Source organism: Hipposideros armiger, unplaced genomic scaffold, assembly GCF_001890085.2.
Source record: "Hipposideros armiger isolate ML-2016 unplaced genomic scaffold, ASM189008v1 scaffold_585, whole genome shotgun sequence".
Lineage (NCBI taxonomy): Eukaryota > Metazoa > Chordata > Mammalia > Chiroptera > Hipposideridae > Hipposideros > Hipposideros armiger.
Genome location: NW_017731935.1, coordinates 992,296 through 1,014,393, shown reverse-complemented (window position 1 = coordinate 1,014,393; position 22,098 = coordinate 992,296). Strand labels below are relative to the sequence as shown.

The 22,098-nt window shown below is 48.7% G+C and overlaps 1 protein-coding gene across 4 annotated transcripts in view; it reads left to right on the top strand.

Annotated features, from left to right (window-relative positions):
- CEP72 (centrosomal protein 72) overlaps nucleotides 1-22,098 on the top strand; it is a 36,163-nt gene that overhangs the window by 11,067 nt on the left and 2,998 nt on the right. For 3 of the 4 annotated variants that reach the window (XM_019624341.1, XM_019624340.1, XM_019624342.1), the window contains 6 exons: nucleotides 6,146-6,324; nucleotides 7,910-8,119; nucleotides 10,324-10,601; nucleotides 12,652-12,781; nucleotides 13,951-14,147; nucleotides 20,009-20,099. In XM_019624341.1, coding sequence (XP_019479886.1) covers nucleotides 6,146-6,324; nucleotides 7,910-8,119; nucleotides 10,324-10,601; nucleotides 12,652-12,781; nucleotides 13,951-14,147; nucleotides 20,009-20,099 — 1,085 coding nt within the window. The remainder of the gene's footprint in view (nucleotides 1-6,145; nucleotides 6,325-7,909; nucleotides 8,120-10,323; nucleotides 10,602-12,651; nucleotides 12,782-13,950; nucleotides 14,148-20,008; nucleotides 20,100-22,098) is intronic. The other variant, XM_019624343.1, reaches the window with a different exon arrangement.

Here is a 22,098-nt window from a genome sequence, read left to right as displayed (position 1 = left end):
TGAACAAAGACAATTTTATTTCTTCCTTCCCAGTCTGTCTACCTTTTATTTCCTTTTCTTGTCTTATTGCATTAGCTGGGACTTCCAGTACGATTTGAAAAGAAGTGGTGAGGGGACACCCTTGTTTTGTTCCCAATCTTTGCAGCAAAGCATCTCGTTTCTCACCACGAAGTGTGATATTAGCTGTAGGTTTTTGTAGATGCTTTTATCAAGTTGAGGAAGTTCCCCTCTATTTCTAGTTTGCTGACCATTTTTATCATGAATGGAGGCTGGATTTTTGTCAGCAGCTTGTTTTTTTTTTTTGCGTCTATTGAAATGATCATGTGATTTTTATTCTTCATTAAAAGAATATGTTGGTGTGATGTATTGCATTGTTTTCCAAATGTTGAACCAGCCTTGCATACCTGGAATAAATCCCACTTGGTCATGGTGTATAGTTCTTTTTATACGTTGTTGGATTCTATTTGCTAATATTTTTTTGAAGATTTTTGTATCTGTGTTCATGAGTTTTCTTGTATTGTCTTTGCTGGTTCTTTTATTAAGGTAATGTTGATCTCATAGGAGGGGTTAGGAAGTGTTCCCTCTGCTTCTGTCTTCTAGAAGAGATTATAGAGAATTGGTATAATTTTTTCTTTAAGTATTTGGTAGAATTCACCAGTGAACCCATCTGGACTTGGTGTTTTAGAAGGCTATTAATTATTGATTCAATGTCTTTAGTTAATATAAGGCTATTCAGATTATTCTCTTCTCCTGTGAATTTTGGTAGATTGTGTCTTTCTAGGAACTGGTTCATTTCATCTAGATCAGGGGTTGGCAAACTTTTGAGATGGAAGGGCCGCTAAGGGTCAGCAAACTGCAGCTCGCGAGCCACAGGCTCTGGAGTAAAATTGAAAATGAAAACAAAACTATCATAGTTTCATATATAAAATTTTTAAAGGATATTATTCACATATTGGTGATTATGTAAAAATATATTTATGGCTCTCGAATAATTTTTAAATTATTGTGAGGGACAGGATTGGCTCTTGCAGGGGTTGGCAAACTTTTGAGACAGAACGTACCCAAAGAGCTGCGTGTGGCTCGCGAGCTGCAGTTTGCTGACTCCTGATCTAGATCATCAAATTCGTAGGCATAGAGTTGTTTATAATATTTCTTTATTATCCTTTTAATGTCTGTAGGATTTGCAGTGGTGCCCCCACTTTCATTTCTGATGTTAGAATTTGTGTTAACCTGGCATGGATGTTTTTCAATTTTATTGATGTTTTTAAAGAACTAGCCTTTGGATTTGTTGATTTCTCTCTATTGACTTCCTGTTTTCAATTTCATTGATTTCTGTTCTAATTTTTATTATTTCTTTTCTTTTGCTTACTTTGGATTTAATTTGTTCTTTTTCTAGTTTGCTAAGGTAGAATAGAATCTTGGATTATTGATTTTAGATCTTAGTGGGGTTTTTTTCTCTAATATATGCATTTAATGCTATAAATTCCTTTCTAAGCATTACTTTCACTGCATCCCACAAATTTTGAGGTGTATTTTTTTTTATTCAGTTCAAAATATTTTTTAATTTTTCTTGAGATTTTTTTCTTTGAGCCACGTGTTATTGAGAAATACGTTGTTTAATCTCCAAGTATTTTGGGATTTTCCATTTATCTATTATTGATTACTTGTGTAATTCATTATAGTCTGAGAGCAGATAGCATATGATTTCTCTTTAAATATGTAAAGAAGTCTGTTTTATGGTTCAGAATGTGGTATATCTTGGTGAATGTTTCATGTGAGCTTGAGAATGTGTATTCTGCTGTTGGATGGTGTAGTCTGTAGATGTCCATTCTACCCAGGTGATTGATAGTGCTGTTGAGTTCAGCACATCCTGACTGATTTCCAGCCTGCTGGGTCTGTCTGTGTCTGAGGAAGGGTGTTGAAATCGCCATCTGTGATGGTGGATTCACCTCTCTCTCCTGGCAGTTCTCTCAGTTTTTGTCTCATGTAGTTTGACGATCTATTGTTAGGTGCATACACATTAAAGATTGTTCTGGCTTCTTGGAGAATTTACCGTTTTATTGTTATGTGATGCCCGTCTTTATCCCTGATAACTTTCCTTGCGTTGGAGTCGGCTCTGCTTGGAATTACGGTCACTACTCCAGCTTTCTTTTGACTTGTATCAGCCTGGTATGTATATTTGTCTCTTTCCCTTTACTTTTAATCCATATATGTCTTTATAGTTAAAGTGGGTTTGTTGTAAACAACATATATGGGTCATGTTTTTTGATCCACTCTGACAGTCTGTTGTCTTTTAATTGGTATATTCATACCATTGATGTTTAAAGTGATTATTGATACAGTTGGATTAATATCTGTAATGTTTGTTACTGTTCTCTTCTCATTGCCCTTCGTCCTTGTTCCTGTTCTTGTCTCCTGTTCTTTTTCTTTCTTTTGTTGATTTAAATGAGCGTTTTATGTGATTCCATTTTCTCTCTCTGCTTAGCACATCAGTCATACTTATATTTTTACCTTTTTTAGTGGTTGCCCTACAGTATGCAATATACATTTACAACTAATCCAGGTCCACTTTCAAATAGCACTGTACTGCTTCACTGGTAGTGCAAGTGCCTCATGATACGAATTCTCCTAATCCCTCCCTCCCTGCCCCTCGTAGCATTGCGGTCCTTCGTGCCCTACTATTGTGTGCATTTATATGTGTACACGTGGGCATACGTAATTGAATGCATTGTTGCTATTATTATTTCAAACTGTTACCTGTTAGATTAATTAAAAATAATAATAAAAGTTAAGTTTTTATTTTACCTTCACTAATTTCTTCTCTAAAGCTCTTTCTTTATGTAGATCCAAGTTTCTGACTTACATCATTCTCCTCTAAAGAAGTTCTTTTAACATTTCTTACAAGGCAGGTCTACTGGTAACAGATTCCCTCGGTTTTTGTTTATCTGAGAAAGTCCTTTATTTCTCCTTCAGTTTTGAAGGATACCAAATTCTCAGCATTTAAAATTTTTTTTTCAGATTTTTTTTTAATTGGGGAATTGGGGGAGGGGAACAGTGTTGGGGAGTTGGGGAAGGGGAACAGACAAGTTCTTGTCCTTCATTCTTAGTTGTGAAGGGTGCAGCAAGCTCAGCTCCAAGTCCAGTCGCGCCGCTCAGCTCAGGGTGCTGTGTTCAGTTTTAGTTGCGGGTGGGCAGAGCCACCATCCCATGCGGGAGTCTAACCAACAGCCTTGTTGTTAAGAGCACACACTCTATTTACTGAGCCATCAGGGCAGCAGCTCAGCTCAAGGTGCCGAGTTCAGTCTGAATTGTGGGTGGGCGTAGTCCACCATCTTGAACAGGCAACCTTGTTGTTAGGAGCACGTGCTATCACCAGCTGAGCCATCCTGCCACCTGTTGGCAGCTCAGAGGCAGCTCATCTTGGGCGCAGCTCACTGGCCCATGTGGGAATCGAACCAGTGACCCTGTTGCTCAGAGCTCACACTCTTCTGATTTTTTACTTGGGACATGTTTCTTTGTTTCTTCATTCTGGCTGTCGCTCTGATTGCTTCGATGTATTAGATCACCAGCTAGTGAGTCGGTGTGCCGGCTCCACTGTTTCTCCAGCCGCCCCCAGTCTCACCGAGCCAAGCAAAGAGAGTCCTCACTATTTTCTCCTTCCAGCTATCGTAGAATTCCTCTTCCCAGCAACATAACTCTGGGGTGGTGAGCGCGGTGTGGGGCCAGAGGGTCTTGCCCCCAACTGGAGAAGCCTCCCACTGCTGAGGTGTCCCTCACAGGGTTCGCCCTCTCTCGTCTCCGCCCCTCCTACCGGACTTGATGTGGCCTCCTCTCTAAGTCCTTCGTTTAGAGGTTCTGTTCATCTAGGGTCCAGGGAACTTCCGAGGTTGAATATCTCATAAATTATTTGTAGTTTTGTTGTGATCCTGGGAGGTAGTTGGCACAGCGTCTGTCTATTCCGCCATCTTACCGCTCTCTTCCCAGAGCTCACACTCTTGAGCAGGCTCTTCTGAGTCACTTGGCCGACCTAAATATTTACCCCCCTCTTTTCTTGCTTATATGGTTTCTGAGGAGAAGTCAGATACAATTCTTATCTCTGTTTCTCGACGTAAAATGTTTTTTTCTGATCTGTTTTTTTTAAGATATTTTTTTCTTTGTCTTTGATATTCTCCAGTTTGTATATGACATTCCTTGATGTGATTTTTTGCCACTTACCCTGCCAGTGTTCTCTGAGCTTCCTGGATCTGTGGTTTGGTGTTTGATATTAATTTGAGGAATTTGCAGTCTTTATTAAAATATTTTTTCTGTTCCTTTCTCTTTCTGGTATTCTCATTATGTGTATGTTACACCTTTTGTGGTTGTGCCACAATTCTTGAGTATTCTAGTGTGTTTTGTTTTCAGTCTTTTTTTTCTCTGCTTTTCAGTTTTAGAAGTTTCTGTTGATGTATCCTCAAGCTGAGCGATTCTTCCCTCAGCCGTGTGTTGTCTGCAAATGAGCCCATTGGAGGCAGTCTTCATTTCGGTTACAGTGTTTTGATCTCTAGCATCTCTTTTTGATTTTTTCTTAGAATGTCCATCTCTCTGCTTATGTTTCCCATCTTGCATTTTAATTAGAGCCCTTAGCATTATTACTTACAGGGGGCTTTATTTGTTTTAAGATTTTTTTTATTGGGGAATCGGGGAAGGGGAACAGACAAGCTGCTGTCCTTCTGTTTTTCAGTCTAGTTGTGGAGGACGTCACTTCACTGGCCCATGTTGGTATTATCCTTGCGCTCTTCCCGGGTGAGGCAGTCGCTCCCCGGCCATTGGACGGCCGCTCACGGCAGCTCATGGCGGCTCACGGAAGCTCATGGCAGCCCACTACAGCAGGGGCTGCAGCTTACGCCGTCGCCATCTACTCACAGCAGCCCAGCTCCAGGTCGAGCTATTGTTCACCATCTTAGCTGTAGAGGGCAGTGTCACTGGCCCTCATGTGGGATCTGAACCGGGGCCCTGCTGCTCAGAGCTGGTGTCCCAAGTCAGCTCTTAACCAACGTGCCACTTGGCCAGACCATTTATAGTTGTTTTAAATCCTGGTCTGATAATTCCAGCATTTCTGATATATCTGAGCCTGGTTCTAAAGCTTCCTCTTCTTTTTCAAGATTGTTCTAGCTATTTGGAGTCTCCTGAGATCCCAGCTGCATTTTAGGGTGGGTTTTTCTATTTCTGGAAAAACATCGCTGGGATTTTGAGAGGGATCACACTGATTCCGTAGCTCACTTTGAGCAGTATTGACATCTTAATGTTAAGTCTTCTAGTCCATGAACATGGGACATGTTTCCATTTATTTGCGTCTTCTTTAGTTTCTTTTAGCAACATTCTGAGGTTTACCTGCCCTTGATAATCTCAAGGCTGCATTGTCACAGAGTTTAGAGTTCAGGCGATCTGGTGCAACCTCCTTACTATCCAGAGGTGACAGTGGAGGCCCAGAGGGCCTGGGATGTGTCAGATCAGATGTCGGTTTCTGTAGGCAGACCCAGGAGGAGAACTCAAGCTGCCTTTGGAAAATGAGGTCCCTTTTGAGCACACTCATCTCCGTATGGAGGGTCACCGTTGGGAGTGACGTCATCTCGAAAACACCTCACATTTTAGTCACTTAATGTAAAAATAGAAGTTTGGATACCATATCTTTTTTTTTTTTTTTTTTTTAGCTGAGCCATCCTGCCACCTGTTGGCAGCTCAGCGGCAGCTCAGCTCAGGCCGGGACTCGAACCGCTGTTGCTCAGAGCTCACACTCTTGAGCGAGCTCTTAACCAACTGAGCCACTCGGCCGGCCCTGGACACCATATCTTTTAACTTTCTTGATCTCATGGAGCAAACTCTCATATGCTAGGAAAAGGGGCGCCTTCCAAACTTGTGTTCTTGGACAAATCCTAGTGGGGCTCTGCACGTGCTGGGTGCTGTGGTGACATTACACGCCCTTGCTCTCCATCCCAGTTGTCCTGCCGAGTCCCTCCTTGACTTCTCTTTCGTGGAGGCACAAGAGCCATTTTTTGTGCCTGTTCTGGCTGCCCGCGAGACCTGTGGCTGTGCTGCCGTGTGCCCATGCCCCTCACAAGGTCTGCCTTGGCTGGGGCCACAGCACTGAGCTGCCTTTTCTTTGCAGACCGTGCCAGTCCAGAGCCAAGTGCACCGACCCCTCGGCCAAAAAGTGCTTGGTCATGGATGTGGATGACGAGGCGGTCCTGAGCCTGATTGCCGAGTGCGAGTGGGACCTGAGCAACCCTCCTGGGAGCACGAGTTACAGCCAGAAGGAGCGAGAGGCTGACTTCCACAGTCCCCAAGGTATGCTGCCGTGTGCCGCAAAGGCCAGCAGCCCCCTCCCCCCCACATCCCACTAGCTCTGAGGTGGCCGTCACTGGCTTCACGATGCACCTGAGCTTTCTAGAAAACTTACCTTAAATACAGAATCTTCATGAAATCTTGTAAATGTCAGTAAGTTGGATTCCAGAATTAAAAGAGGAAGTCAGTGAACTCAAGTTGAGGATCAGCGTACCATGTGCTTGTTTCAGTAGATTTCTGCCTCAGCGTCTTCCAGTTACAGGGAAGGGGTAAGATATCTGAATGGACAAGAAGGGAACATGGCCTGTGGCTGGTGGAGCTGCTGTCCATGTCGGCCCAGCGGGTGTTCGCTGAACTTTGGGAAGTGCTGAGCGCTCGGCCGTAACCTGAGGGTGTGGGGTCTCTGTTGTGCACGGCCTCTCTGCCTGCGGGCCTCGCCAGGGGCTCTGTTGGCACCAGGACTTGTGCCCAGCTGTAGCTCAGTCTCTTCTTCCATGTGCCTCCTAAGAGCGTTCCATAAGACCCCAGCAGGTCGAGGCGTAAGTCTGGGCTAAGTCCTGGAGGGTATACCTGCTGGCACAAAGACATTTGCCCTACGAGTGCCCTCGCCAGCTCTCGGCATGGTCAGTCATTAATGCTGGCTGTTCTCCTGGGTGTGTACACTAAGTGTCCAACTTACGAGCAAGTTCTGTTCCCGGAGAACCTTCGTAAGTCAGATTCATTCTTAAGTCTGACTTGGGTGCATGATTGGCTGCATCTGTGAAAGTTCGCAACTCAAATGTTTGTAAGTCGGGGACTTCCTGTAGTCATATTTCATGATGGCTTCCCTTTGCATTTTCCAGAAGCCTCATCATGAAAATCTCTCCTTGTGCTTATGGGCCATGTGTATGTCCACCGGTGACGCTTCTACTCCCCTTTTTCTCTTCTTGGTATGGAGTCATAGGAGTTCCTTACGATTTGTGGATGCAGTCTCTTCTCAGATGTGAGGATTGCAAATTTTCTCCCATTCTGTTGCTTGCCTTTCATTTTCTTAACAGTGCTTTGAAGAGCAGAAGTTTTAATTTCAGTATAGTCAAGTTTAGCCATTTTTTCTTTACGATTTGTGCTTTTTTTGTGCCCTGCAATCTTTCTCACCACGTTCATGATTTTCCCTGTAGGTGTACTATGGTTTCCGTGTTTAGTCTGTGATCCACTCTTGGAGTGGATTTGTGAGCGGGCTCACCCCACACATCCAGTGGTGCTAATGCCATTTGTTGAAAAGACTGTCTTTTTTCTCATGTCATAGCCTTGGCACGTTTGTTAATTCGGTGGTTCTGGGTCCTGTTCTATGGGTCATCATGTCTGTCTTTGTACCAGCACCACACCATCTTGACTGTCGGCTTTGTAGTGAGCTGTGAGCCAGGCAGGGTCGGTCCCCTCTCTGCAGCAGTGACCGCTGCAGCTCACGACAGCGTTGGCTGTTGCATTATTAACCCACTCAGTCACCTCTTATCTAAGCGATATACTTCATAGGTTTCCTACAGTGTCACAAGCTTAAAATATAATCTTTAATGAACTAAAACTTGTTAAATGTTCTCTAATAAAATAGAATCCAGGCATCTGTTGAGTCCTCAGCCAGTGCAGTACCAGTGTGGGGACTCCATAAAGAAGGGTCACGAGAGGAGAAAAGGCAGCTCCAGAGGGCTTGGTGCTGAGAAGAAACCTCCGAGCCTGTGCTGCGGAGCGCCCTCGCTGCACGGAGACCAGGCCAAGGCCCGCAGGCCCCTGGGGCCGTACACGTACTTCCCCCCACACCCAGGTAATGTCACACAGCCGTGTCCACTTTTGTCACCACGTTTGCTGTCGCTGTGGAACGTTCTGAAATGTCTTAGGAAGGAACCTCACCTCGTACATTGAAATTTATAATACATCCGTAGTTTAGATTCCTAGTCTGTAAGTATTTTGGTGCTTTTCTTCTCTCTCTCTCTCTCTCTCTCTCTCTCTCTCTCTCTCTCTCTCTCTCTCTCTCTCTCTCTCTCTTTCTTTTAAATACACAGGCCGAGGCTATGACAATAGCTACATTTAAAAAATTAAAGATGAGGGAAATGAAATACTGAGTTAGTTAATTGAGAGTGTTGTATGCATGTATATAGCAAAGTGTCAGAAATCCCCCCCAATACGCGTGAGCCCAGTGCCTTCTGAGGCTTTTTGGGCCGGTCCCTGGGGCTTTGCAGGCAGGACGGGTTGTGGTGGTGACCTGCTCAGGTTGCCTGTGGCGGCTGCAGAGCAGGCTGTGGTGTTGAGGATGGGTCACACCTTTGTTACATCCTCTGCTTTCATTGTCCTGGTGGCTTTTCCCCTGTATCCTGAGACCTCATCACGATGCTGTACTATGTGGGTGCCCAGCACCCCCATTTCCGCAACTGTCAGAGTTCCTCATTTCACCTCAGTTTATGAACACATGTGCTGTGTCCCTGTGTGTGTGGTATATATGTGCACTGTGTGCGTGTATGCATGTATACATGTGTGCGTGTGTATAGATATGTGCATTCTCTGTATGTGTATATGTGTGCATTGTCCGTGTCCCTGTGTATGCATGTGTGCATGTATGTGTACATGTGTACGTGCATATGCTGTGTATATGTGTGTGCGTGTGTGTGCATATTCTCTGTCATTGTTCTTTTTCAGAACCTTGGAGCGGGATGTCCCGTCACTCCTGAACATTCCTGTGTAGTTCCTAAAAGTAGGGACACTGCCCAGAATCAGAAATGAACTTTGTCACAGATAGGCTGTTTACATTTCACCAGATGTTCCAATGACATTGTTTTCTTTGTAGTCCAGGATCCCGTGCACACAGTGTATTTAATTGTCATGTCTCGCCAGACTCCTATGACCCAGAACTATTTCTCACAATCTTTCTGTCTCTGCACCTTGAGGGTTAAAGCATTCAGACTGTACTTTTGTCGGGTGACTCCCCGTGTGGCTGTTCTGCTGATTCCTGGTGGCCAGGGGCTGGGCTCGTGCAGAGGCTGTGGGGCGGAGTGGGGAGAAGAGCACAGGTCAAGGCCAAGGTGAGATGCGGCAGCAGTGCGTGGTCTGTGTCTGTTCCGAAGCAGGGTGGGTGGTGTGGAGTGACCAATGGGGTCGTGGAGGGCGGGTGGGAGGGCCGTCTCTGTGGACCCAGCAAGAGGTGGAGGAACCTGGTAAGTTTGGTGACAGACATGGCTCTTAGGGAGGAGAGGAGTGTGTCCAGGTGATCTCTGACCTGGACAGACAGGTGACTGTGGTGTCGTGGACTCAACACCACGAGCACAGGAGCCCGGGTTTGCTGGGGGGCTGGGCTTGTCTGTGCTCACGGGGAGCCTGGGAGCCGTGTGGATACCAGTGCAGTGTGGGGTGCAGAGGGGAGCCCGCAGGAGAGGCCTGGCGGGCGGGCGGCCTCCTGACGTGGATCTGAGCCTGGGTGTGGAGAGCCAGGCGGGTGCGGGCAGTCCAGACAGACGAGGGTCCCAGAGCTCAGGGCTGAGGAGCTTCACGAGGAGAGCAGGGGGGCCAGGCCCAGCGCACCTGAGGAGCCACTTCTAAGGACCCTGGTCCGCAGCGGGCAGGGCCCGAAGCTCCCAAGTGTGGCCCTTGCCTCCTGCTAGCACTGGGCGGTGCTGGTGTGAACCAACTGGGGATGCAGCTCAGAGAATGTGGGGTCACACGCAGCTCCGGAGTCTGGGAGGGTCCCAGGTACTGATGCATGAACAGACTTTCACAGGAACAGTGCTGGCGTCCTCTCTCATTTCCAAATTTTAGCTTATTACTCATCTTTGTTATACATGATTTTGGCAAGAAAACATGTAGTAATACTTCAGTCTTGTCATTCTTTGATGGATTTTCTGTGTGTGCATGCGCATACATATGTGCACACATGCACGTACACATGCATGTGCACACGCACACCCTTTTAAAACGACAGTAGTGATCACACGCCCAGAGAACTTGGTCTAATGAGGGCTCTGTTGTCCCGTGTTACAGACTCCACAGACGTCGAGGACTCAGCCCCCTTTTCTCAGAAGTCGAGTTTGTCAGCACAGAACGTGTTCAATCCCTTGCCTGCTCCCGAAAAGTACAGGAAGCAGAGAGCGCCTGGCAGGAGGTCGCAGGTGCCAGCAGCCCAGGCCAGTGTGAGCTGCCTGGAGGGCAGTCTGCGTGGGCAGAGTGGCTCCCAGGCCAGCAGCCCGACGGCCTGTTCCCCTTCAGAGGCATCGGAGCCTGGAGAGCAGAGACCTCTCGGCACACGCGGTCCCAGGGGGGTGAGTGGGCGCTGTCATCGGTCACACTACCGAGATAAACCCTCTTCCTTAGTGTTTGTCCCGGTTCTGCTGGAAGTGTGCTGTGTGCGTCGGGGTCCAGACACGATGGGCTGGCTTCCCGCTGGTCACTGCCGGTCGTGGGTCAAGCCTGTTTCTATAGGTGGCCTGGCTGCCATCTGGCTGCCTCTTCAACCTGCCACTGTTGCCGTGTCTGGGAGGAGGGAAGAGAAGAGAACGGGCTTGTGCCTGAGGGGGACGTGCATGGGCCTCTCCTGTCGGCTAGGACGGTCATGGCCAGGGCAGAGCTGCACCCGCAGCCTCGCACACGCTGCAGAGCTGGGGCTTTGCGGGAGGGGACGCTGCCCGGGGCACCCCCTCCTCTCGGCTCAGCTGTGACCCCACCATGGTTATCCTCTTGGAGAGGGCAGTACCCGTGCTCCTCGGGAAAGACAGAAATCTGAGTGACCAAACTGGGTCCTCCGTGGGAACCTCGGCCTGTCACCCATGCCCGTCACCATGGCTGAGTCCCAGACACAGCTTCAGATAGAGGTGTTTGTGCCAAATGCTCACTGGGATGGGCTCAGCTTCAGCTTTGGGGCAAGCAGCGGGGCCTTAGTGTTAGCACACTGACCAGGTCCAGGGGGTGACTGCCCCTCCTACACCCCAAACCTTGGCAGAGCAGTGCTCCTTTGACACATTTGCTCCTGGGGCCCAAGCATACGCCCACCACCGCTTCGGGTGCTTGGGGCTCCTGGGGTAGGCGGTGGTGGTGGGAGGTGAGAGGCGTCCCACTGAAGTGGCTTTACCTGACCTGGCCCAGGTTGTCCCGTCACTCAGACTCTCACTGACTGTGCCAGAAGCTCTTTAGTAGAAAAGCCTTTTTTTTTAAAAAAGATTTTATTGGGGAATTGGGGAAGGGGAACAGCCAAGTTGTCCTTCAGTCTTAGTTGTGGAGGGCACAGCTAGCTCACCTCCAAGTCCAGTCACCATCTGGCTGCCCGTTGGCAGCTCTCAGCCGCTTAGATCAAGGTGCCGTGTTCAATCTTAGTTGTGGTGGGCATGGCCCACCATCCCATGCGGGAGTTGAACCAGAAACCTTGTTAGGAGCACGTGCTCTCAGCAGCTGAGCCATCCTGCCACCTGTTGGCAGCTCAGCTTGGGTGCAGCTCACTGGCCCATGTGGGAATTGAATCGGCAACCCTGTTGCTCAGAGCTCACGCTCTTAACCAACTGAGCCGCTTGGCCGGCCCTAGAAAGGCCTTCTGTATGTGAAGGGGGAGACTCACTGGTCTTCTGACTGGGAGACAGCTGGAAGCTTTTCTCCCCGCTCCTCCCCGGCCCCCAACTCACAGTCAGTATCCCTGAGGACTTGGGAAGTGGGCAGGAGGGCAGGAGCCGTGCCCCTTTCTCCAGTAATTCTTATAGTGGGTGAAGTCGTTCTGGTAAAGGGAGGACAAGAGAGTGCCAGGTGCATGCCGGCAGCGGCTGGCTGTGTGTGGAGGCCCCTGCAGCCACTGGCATGCTCGGACCCGAGCTCTGCCCGGTAGCCACTGTGTGTGTGAGACTTCACTACACAAGGGGCCTTCCGGGTCCGGGCACCAGTGGCCACGCAGGCTGACACTGGCTCTGAGGGACGTCCGCCGTCCAGGAGTCACTGTGGACCGGTCAGGGGGACCCAGAACAGCCGTCCCTGTGGGAGTCACCACAGCCTCAGCCCTTAACACTGTCATTGTGGGTGGCATGGCAGCGCGTTAGTGCAGACGTGGTATAACACCTCGCAGTTTAGGCTGCATCCTTCGTTAGCCATTCCACCTGGTGTGGCATGTCACCCTGCCCCACAGATGTGGACACTCGGCACTGAGCTCTTAGAACCCGCCCACGGTCACACGTCCTTTGCATCATCCCGTGTGGATTTGTGAAGGGCTCGGTGGTGCAGGCTCTGTGGGACACAGGCATCAGCGTGGTGCCTGGTGGGCACCGAGCATGCAATGTCAGAAACCTTGTGTGTTGGGAACTGAAAGCCAGTATCATGGTTCTATTTCTGCCACAGGTATCTCCCAAACTGTACCTGCCCGGGAAGAAGGCCACCCTGGAGGTGACGCTCCTGGAAGCGCTTCTCGACCTGGTGGACAGGCACTGGAGTGGCTGCAAGTCCCTGCACTGCAACGAGGTGTTCCTAGGTGAGTCGGGAGGGGACGGCCAGCTGGTCAGCTCTGGCGGCACTGTGTCAGCAGGGGCTCGTCCTTCTGCTGGGTCCTGGAGCCCGCACCCGGCTTGACCGCCCTCGTCAGCCGTCAATGCAGCCGCTGCAATGTGGGGAGCCTGACTGTCCTCACAGCAGCTAGGGGCCCCCTGAGCTGTGGGACACAAGGGACACCCCTGCTGGCTCTGGGGTTTGTGAGATGCCTCGTCACCTGGTTTTGTTGGAAATGCCATTCACAGGTTTTTGCTTCTCATGGCCGCATGTTCACGTGGGGATTCGGAGAGATTAAAAAGCTGCTGCTGTTGTGTCCGAATCCTCTGAGCACTTGATTGTGTGCAGGGCCCGGCATTTGCTGAGACCTTGGTGGAAATGACTGAGGTCCAGGAGGATGGTCCCTCCCCCGAGAGGACTTGGGTTCACGTCCACCTAGCGCCTGTGTTGCAGGAGCACGATGGGGACACTTCCACCACAGTTGGGGTGTGAAGCAGGATGCTGCGTCCTTGGGACGCCACCTTCTCTTTCTCCTGCAGTCTGGGGTGCAGCCATCAGTGTCCCAGTGGGAGCAGGGACTTGCCAGCTGTCTCCTTCTAGCGCACCCTGGGCCCTGCCTGCAGCTGCCATCTTAGTCACCGCCAGAGGCTCCTGGGTGCTCCAGCTGCTCAGTGTGGCGGCTCCTCAGCATCTCCTCCTGGGACCGGGAAGCCCTGAGAAGCCGGAGCCCCTGGAGGCTGAGCCCATAAACCTACACCCTGTTGTTAGGGCAGCAGTGGGCCTGGCTAGAGCTACAGGCTGCTGTCCCCGGTCATGCAGCTGCCCGATGGGGCTTGCACGCAGGTCCCAGGCCAGGGACAGGAGCAGTCGGCCGCTGACGGGAGCATGGTGGGCTGCGAGGGCAGCGAGCCACGGCATCCCCGGGCCTGGCCTCTCCGAGGGGTTACCTTTCTCTAGAGTAAAGCTGCTTCTCTGGATGTAGAAAAGCCTGAGTGAAGGCCATTTCAGGGGTGCCCACGTCTCTTTGCTAGTCTGCATGCCTGTAGTGTTTTTGAGGCATGTGGTGTGTGACATTGAAAATGTATTGAACACATCTTGTTCACACTTCTCCCTTTCAGCATAAATGCTATAATAACACTTGATTTTTACTTGTAGCTCAGGCAAGACATATTTTGTCATCTCTTCAAGAATTTGCAGCAGCTCAGGACAATTCGACAATTCTGAATGAAGAAATTAGCTACCTGACTCTCGAAAACAAATCTTTGCACAATGCCCTGGCTGAGCAACAGCAGCAATACGGCGCGAAGATGAGTGAGGTGGTGTCGGAGCTCAGCAGCATCCGGAAGGAGATGGTGAGCCACGTCCTGGTATCGTTTCCTTTTGTTCACAGATGGGGGGAGATGTCTTGACTCTGCACTGCCCCCAGCCACTGTTGGGCTGCAGCTGGGGCTCCGCTCCTGCCCTTCCAGGATCACAAAGCCCTCCTCACCTGGCCTGACTGTGTCGTTCCCAGACCCCGCAGCCCCAGTGACTTGCAGTTGGCAGCATCACTACTCCTCCCAGCTCTGCCTCTCCTGGGCGGCTGCCCTCTTCTGAGAGAGGCCTAGTGGGAGAGAGAGAGAGAAGACGAAGCCAGGCTTGAGGTGGAGCTTTGGTGGCCCCATGTTCTCTGGTCCAGGCTCCCAAGGCTACTGATGAGAGACGTTCCAGTTAGCTGGGTGACCCTGGGGTTCCTGCTGCTGTCCTGCCTGCACAAGCCAACCACAGGACCATGGCGTCCTGTTGGACCCGAGGGAATTTCCACCAGCAGGTGGCGCCCAAGGGCAGCTAGAGCCAGCACAGCTGGGCCTAGCAGCCTCCTGGCTGGGCGGGCAGCCCTCGTCCTTGGTGTCCTCATCATAAGACCGTCACACACAAATGTCTACATTGAAGAAGAAGAAAGATCTCAAATCAACAACCTAACTTTACATCTCAAGGAACTAGTAAAAGAACAACAAACTAAACCCAAAGGTGACGGAAGAAAATATTAAAGAGCAGAGCAGAAATAAATAGAGAATAGAAAAATAATAGGAAAAATCAACAAAACTGAGTTGGGTTTTTGAAAAAATATACAAAATCAACAAACCCTAAGGTAGACTAAGAAAAAAAGAAGATTCAAGATTCAAAATCAGAAATGAAAGAGGAGACATTACAATGCATGCCTCAGAAATAAAAAGAATCATAAGGGATTATTATGAATGATTATATGCGAACATATTGGGTAACCTAGAAGAAATGAATAAATTCTTAAAAATATACAACCTACCAAGACTGTGTCAAGAAGGAATAAAGCTTGAACAGACCAATAACAAGGAGATTGAGCAGTAATCTCAAAGCTCCCCAAAAATAAAAGCCCAGGTCCAGGTGGCTTCATGGCTGAGTTCTACCAAACATTTAAAGGAAAATTAATACCAATTCCTCTTAAATTCTTTCAAAAAATAGAAGTAGAGGGAACACTTTCAAATTCATTTTATGAGGCAGCAGCATCTAATACCAAAGCCAGATAGAGACACCCCAAGAAAGAAAACTGCAGACCAATATCTCTGATGAACACAGATGTAAAAACTCTCAATAATGTACTAGCAAACTGAATTCATCACATCAGGAAGATTATATACCATGAAAAGTGGGATTTTCCCCTGGAATGCAAGGTTGGTTCAACATATGCAAATGAATATACCACATTAACAGGTTGAAAGATAAAGACACACAATTAATAGATACAGAAAAAGCATTAGACAAAAGTTCAGCATCCATTTGTGATAAAACAAACTCTCAGCAAAATGTGATAAAAGAAAATTTTCTCAACACAATAATGACTATTTATGTAAAGGCACAGCTAACACCATCAGTGAAGGGAAAGTAAAGGCTTTTTCTGTAAGATCCAGTGTACAAGGATGCCCACTCTTACCACTGCTAGTCAACATGGTACTGGAGGTCCTAGCAAGAGCGCGCAGACAGGGAAAAATAAAAGGCTCCCAGAAGTACAATTACCTCTATTCTCAGGTGACATGGTCATAATATGTAGAAAACCCTAAAGATTCCATACCAGAAGAAAAAGAAACAAACCAAACCTGTTAGAATTAATAACATCATTGAAATTTTAGGATACAAAATCGGCATAACAAAAATCAGTTGCGTTTTTTTCTACCAACAATTTATCTGGAAAGGAAACCCAAGGAAATAATCCCATTTATGATAACATCAAAAAGAATAAAATATTAGGAATAAATTTAACCAAGGAGTTTAAAGATATTCACACTGTGAACTATAAGACATTGATGAAAGAAATTGAAGAAGACACAGATAAATGGAAGGATAACCCATGTTCATGGACTAGAAGATTAATGTTGTCAGAATGTCCATACCATCCAATTGATCTGCAAAGTCAACACAGTCTCTATAAAAATTCCAATGGTATTTTTCACAGAACTAGAAAAAACAATTCTAAAACTTATGTAATTATTTTTGTTATAGTTTGTATTCTTCTTTTTCTAGTTCCATAAAAGACCCCAAAGCAATCTTGAGAAAGAACAGCATTCTGGCATCTCAGTTCCCATCTCAGGTTATATTTGGTCATCGGGAAAGTCATGAAGTATTTTTGTATGTTTTTCAATGCAAAAATGCGTCATGACTTCCCCGACGACCCAGTACTACAGGTCATCGTCATCAAGGCAGCATGGTGCTGGCATAGGAACAGACATGTAGATTGTTGAAACAGATCAGTGAGCCCAGAAATAAACCCCAGTATATCTGGTCAACTAATTTTCCACAAGGACACCAAGAATACACACTGGGAAAAGGATAATCTCTTTAATAAGTGGTGTTGGGAACACTGGACAGCCATGTGCAAAAGAATGAAACTAGACCCTTATCTTACAGCATACACAAAAATTAAAATGGATGCAAGATTTAAATGTAAGACTTGAAACCGTAACACTCCTAGAAGAAAACATGGGAAAAGCTCCTTGACATGGACTTGGCAGTGATTTTTTTTGGATATGGCACCAAAAGAGCAGACAACAAAGGCCAGGGGAAAAAAACCAAAAAAAAACCTAGTGGGACTACATCAAACTAAAAAGCTGCACAGCAGAAGAAACAATCACCAGAATGAAAAGGCAACCTATGAAACAGGAGAAAATGTTGCAAACCACATATCTAATAAGGAGTTAATATCCAGACTATACAGGAAAACTCATACAACTTCACAGCAAAAAAAGAAACAGCCTCATTAAAAATGGGCAGAGGAGGCCAGCCGAGTGGCTTGTTGGTTAAGTGCTGGCTTGGGAGGCCAGCTCTGAGCAGCAGGGCCCTGGTTCGGATCCCACATGAGGGCCAGTGACACTGCGCCTTCTACAGCTAAGATGGTGAACAACAGCTTGACCTGGAGCTGGGCTGCCGTGAGTCGCCGATGATGGCATAGGCTGCAGTGGGCTGCCATGAGCTACCATGAGTGGCCAGCAGCTGGCGTGAGCAGCTGGCAGCCGGCGTGAGCTGCTATGAGCAGCCCATCCAATGGCCAGCAACCGATCTGCCTCAGCCAATTGGAAAAGCACAATGATAATACCAACATGGGCCAGTGAAGCGACATCCTCCACAACTAGACTAAAGAACAAAAGGACAGCAACTTGTCTGTTCCCCTTCCCCGATTTCCCAATAAAAAAATCCTTTAAAAAAAAAAAATGGACAGAGGACCTAAATAGACATCCCACCTAAGAGGACACACAGGTGGCCAACGGGTATTTGAAAAGATGCTCAGTGTCACTAGTCATCAGGGAAATGCAGACTAAAACCACAATGAGATGTCACCTCACAACTGTCAGAATGGGCATCATCAGTAAATAAAACAAGTGTCGGAGAGGACGTGGAGAAAAGGGGACCCTCATGCATTGTTGGTGGGATTTCAGACTGGTGCAGCCACTGTGGAAAACAGTATGGAGGGTCCTCAAAAAATTAAAAGAGCTGCCGTGTGATCCAGCCATCCCAGTCCTGGGTAGATACCTGTAGGAAGTAAAATCAGTATCATGAAGAGATACCTGCACCCCATGTTCATTGCAGCATTATTCATGGTAGCCGAGCTGTGGAAGCAACCTCAGTGCCCATCGATGGATGATGGATAAAGAACATGTGTATCCATACAATGCATATACTCATCCTCAGGAAGAAGGAAATCCTGCCGTTTGTGACAACGTGGGTGGACATGGAGGGCGTTGAACTAAGTGAAATTAGTCAGAAGAAACTGCACAGTCTCACATGTGGAATATGAAAAGTCAGGTTCACAGAAGCAGAGCACAGAAGGGTGACAGAGGCGGGAGTCGGGCAGCAGGGTGGTGCTGGTCTGGTGCAGGATGAGCAGGTTTAGAGAGCTCGGGGCAGTGGTGACTGTGGGTGACATTAGTGAATCTGGAAATTTGCTAAGAGTAGATTTCAGGTGTGCTCATCAGAAAACATGGTAACTGAGGAGAATATATGTTACTTTCGCTTGACTGTAGTAGTGATTTCATTGTATACAAATCTCAAATGTACACCTTAAATATCTACAGTTTTTTACTTAAAAAGAAACCATTGTATGTTACCTCACTCATCACTGTGGTGCGTTTTACTGTATGGAAACCACTGAGGTGCCCTCCTTTTAAAAACTCACCGCTGATGGGCTCTGGCACGTGGGTGAGGGGGAGGCTGTGGACATGCAGCTGGTCAGTTTGAGCAAGTTCCTTAGGCCCGCGGCGGAGCCTGAGTGGAGCGCCTCGAACCACAGGCGCTGGTTCCTGCTCGCCAGGACCGCCTGCCCCCCCCCCTCGGTTTCCTGCGGCTGTGTGGGGCTGGGGGTCAGGGCTGTGCTCTCTGCAGTCTGAATGCCCGGGTGGGCATCTTCTCCAGGCCCTCTCGGGCAGCCGGGCGGCCTCACTTGGCCTCCCCATGGGAGCAAGCGTTGTCACTTCTGTGCCGGTTAGGAGCCGTGAGCACGCGAGGACAGGAGCACCGCCCACGCGCAGCGTCCTCGTTTGTGGAGAGAGCTGAAGGAAGCTGCAGGATTGCTGGGAAACACACGTGTCTGAAAGTGCCTGTTCCTCCTCTCTAAGAGCAGACCTCAGCCAGCTCTTAGAGAGCCTGACGGCATGGACCCACACCGAAAGGGTTGCACTGATCGGCGTTCATGGCGCCTTATCTGCTCATAGCAAACTTGTGATGAAAAAGAGACAAAGCAAGCAGACCACCATGGACACACGTCTGGAGAGAGTGACACGTCCTCAAGAAGAGCCCGGGCTGGCCCTTTAGGAGGCGTCTCAGTAGACGGCAGTGGTGTCGTGGGAGGTGGCAGCTCCATGGACCTTACTGCCCCTGAGACCTCCCAGTGGGACGGGACGTGGAGGTGGAGACAGTGAGACTGACGATCCTGACCCTGGTCGGCCGAGGCGAGTGTGTGTGTGTCTTAGTTTTCATCAAAAAAGTTTAAAAAGTTAAAAAAATTTAAATAGGAAACTTACAAGGATATAAAGACGTTTTTACAGCTATACAGTATGTTTCTGTTTTAAGCTGTGATTTTACAAAAGAGTTGAAATGTTAGAAAATGTAAGTTTATAAAGTAAAAAAGTTATTATAAGCTAAGGCTAATTTATTATTGAAGAAAGAAAAAAATTGTAAAATAAACGGAGCGTAGCCTAAGCATGCAGTGTTTACAGTCGTGCACAGTCACGTCCCAGGCCGTCACATCGACTCCCCACTGACTCACCCGGCGCCACGCCAGTCCTACAGGCTCTGTGCTCAGTGAGTGCCCTGTCCAGGTGTGCCATTTTTATCTTTTATACTGTGTTTTTACTGTTTATATACCCAAATACCATGTGTTCCAACTGCTGATGGTCCTTGGTGCAGTCACACGCTGTCCAGGCTTGTGGCCCAGGAGCAGGAGGCTGTAGCACGCAGCCCAGGTGTGCAGCGGGCTGTGCCGTCCAGGTGTGTGGACGTGCTTGTCATGTTCGCACGACGATCGCCTAACGCACTTCCCAGAGCACACGCTCCTCGTTAGGTAACACGTGACTTCCTGCTCTCCCCATTGTGATTCATGAAACAGGAAGCTGGTACCTGGTGATTTCAAAGGCTTCCCTTGAACGTTCTGTATACCCTCTACTGAATTTGACTTGTCTGCTTTAAGTGCACTGTTCTGTGTCTTTAGGGTGATGTGAGGCAGCATTTAGACAGATCTCTGGAGGAGAACAGTAGCTTCAAGTCTCTTCTGTTCAGCATGGAAGAAGAAGTAAGAAATGGTGAGTTGCCAGTTCCTTTGGTACCACTGCTTGGGTCAGATGTCCCCATGGAGACTTCATCTCAAATTATTCACAGGAATCAGAGCCCACAAATAGCGTAAGACGGGCTTGGAGCCCCCACCCTGGCTGCTGTGCCAGTCGGTGCGGGCCTCGCTGCTCCATTCCGTGTCTCCTCAGCAGCTCAGGGCGGCCCCGGGCGCGTGGCGCGGGCAGGTGGCCCTCTGCTCAGCCTTGACCGTCCCCAGTAGGCGCAGCGCTTCTTGTCCTTGGTCCCTGGCCTTCCAGACTCAGATCATTTTCACTTCTCTTCACTTTCTTCGATTCTGTTTTGCCATTTTTACAAAGGTGCTCTCAGTATTTCAAGCTCGGATACCAGGCTCTAGAGTGAGGAGGTGTCAGCAGTCTGTTTTCTGTGGTGTGAAGTGGGGTCTCTCGAAGGTGTTGATTTCACTGAGAATGGACAGGCTGAGCGTCTTTTCCCATCTGCACCTCTGAGGGGGTCCCAGAACTTCTGCTGAAAGGGCCAGATGGGCCAGATGGTCCTCACTTCCGGTTCAGGGCCTTCTGGCCTCTATGCCAAGTACTCACGGTGGCCCTTGTTGCGTGAACGCAGCCACCCAGTCACCTTGGTCTGTCTCTGCCCACTGTGTTTATGGGGCCATTTTATTGAGTGTGAAGAGTTGTTTACAGCCCCTTGATTTAAATTTTTATTTTAGAACTTTACCCTTTTTCCTTCTGTTTCTTTCAGATGTCATTGTCATGTTCACTTGCTCTTGGGTTCCTTGTAGCTCCGCCTTCATTTCCCGCGAAGTCTCCCTTCGCTGCTCATTCTCGCCTGACCAGCCACCTCCTTTCTGGCATTCTCTGATTCTAACGTAGGTGCTTCTTTCATTTCCTGCATCCTTTCATTTCTGCCTTTGGTTCGTTTTGAAACTGGCAGCCATGGTTTTGATCTGTTCTGGGCATGGCTTTCATTGTCGGAAGGGTTACTGTTGCACTCGGATAGTCACTTGCGCACTTCTGCGTTGTTCATTGTCACGTGAAGCTCGCTGTCCTGACTCCCTCGAAGGGGCAAGTCAGGCAGCTTTTCTAACTGCAGATACACATGGAGGCCTCCGTCGGGGGACTTCAGGCCCTGTCCCCCCCCCACTTCTCGCTGGTGTCCTGTCCTGCTCGACCTGTACCCCTCACCGACTGTCTGTCTGCAGGAACCGGGCAGGCCAGCCTCGAGGGGTCATGGCTGCTCCAGCTTTCTGAGACCGCACAGGACCTGGTTTCACCTCATTAGAGGAGGCGGACTCGCCCGCATGCCAGCCCTGGGCCCCTAGCCGGCCCACTACCATTTCCCACAAAACAGGATCGAGGGGTGCCCCCTTCCGCAGGGCTGTGACTGTCTTGTCTGTGGGACCTTAGGCTACCTTATCACCAGGTGCTCTAATGTTGCCTGCCAGGTTCTGGTTTTGGCATCCAGTCACTCTTTTTTTTTTTTTTTTAAGGTTTTTTATTGGGGAATTGGGGGAGGAGAACAGCCAAGTTGTTGTCCTTCAATCTTAGTTATGGAGGGTGCAGCTAGCTCAGCTCCAAGTCCAGTCACCATCCGGCCACTCTGCTCAGGGTATCGTGTTCAATCTTAGTTGCAGGTGGGCGTAGCCACCATCCCATGCGGGTGTCGAGCCGGCAACCTTGTTGTTAAGAGCACACACTGTAACTGCTGAACCACCCATCGCAGCCACGCAGCTCAAGGAGCCGAGTTCAGTCTTAGTTGCGGGCGGGCGCAGCCCCCCGTCCCATGTGGGAACTTTGTTGTTAGGAGCAGCTCACTGGCCCATGTGGGAATCGAACCAGCGACCTGTTGCTCAGAGCTCGCGCTCTTAACCAACTGAGCAGCCGGCCCGCATTCAGTCACTCCTGGTGTTGACTAGTGTGGAGGTTGTGGGGATGCTGAGCCCTCTTCCCGGGGGGTACAGGTCCGGAGGGGTGTTTTCTTGTCTGAGCGCAT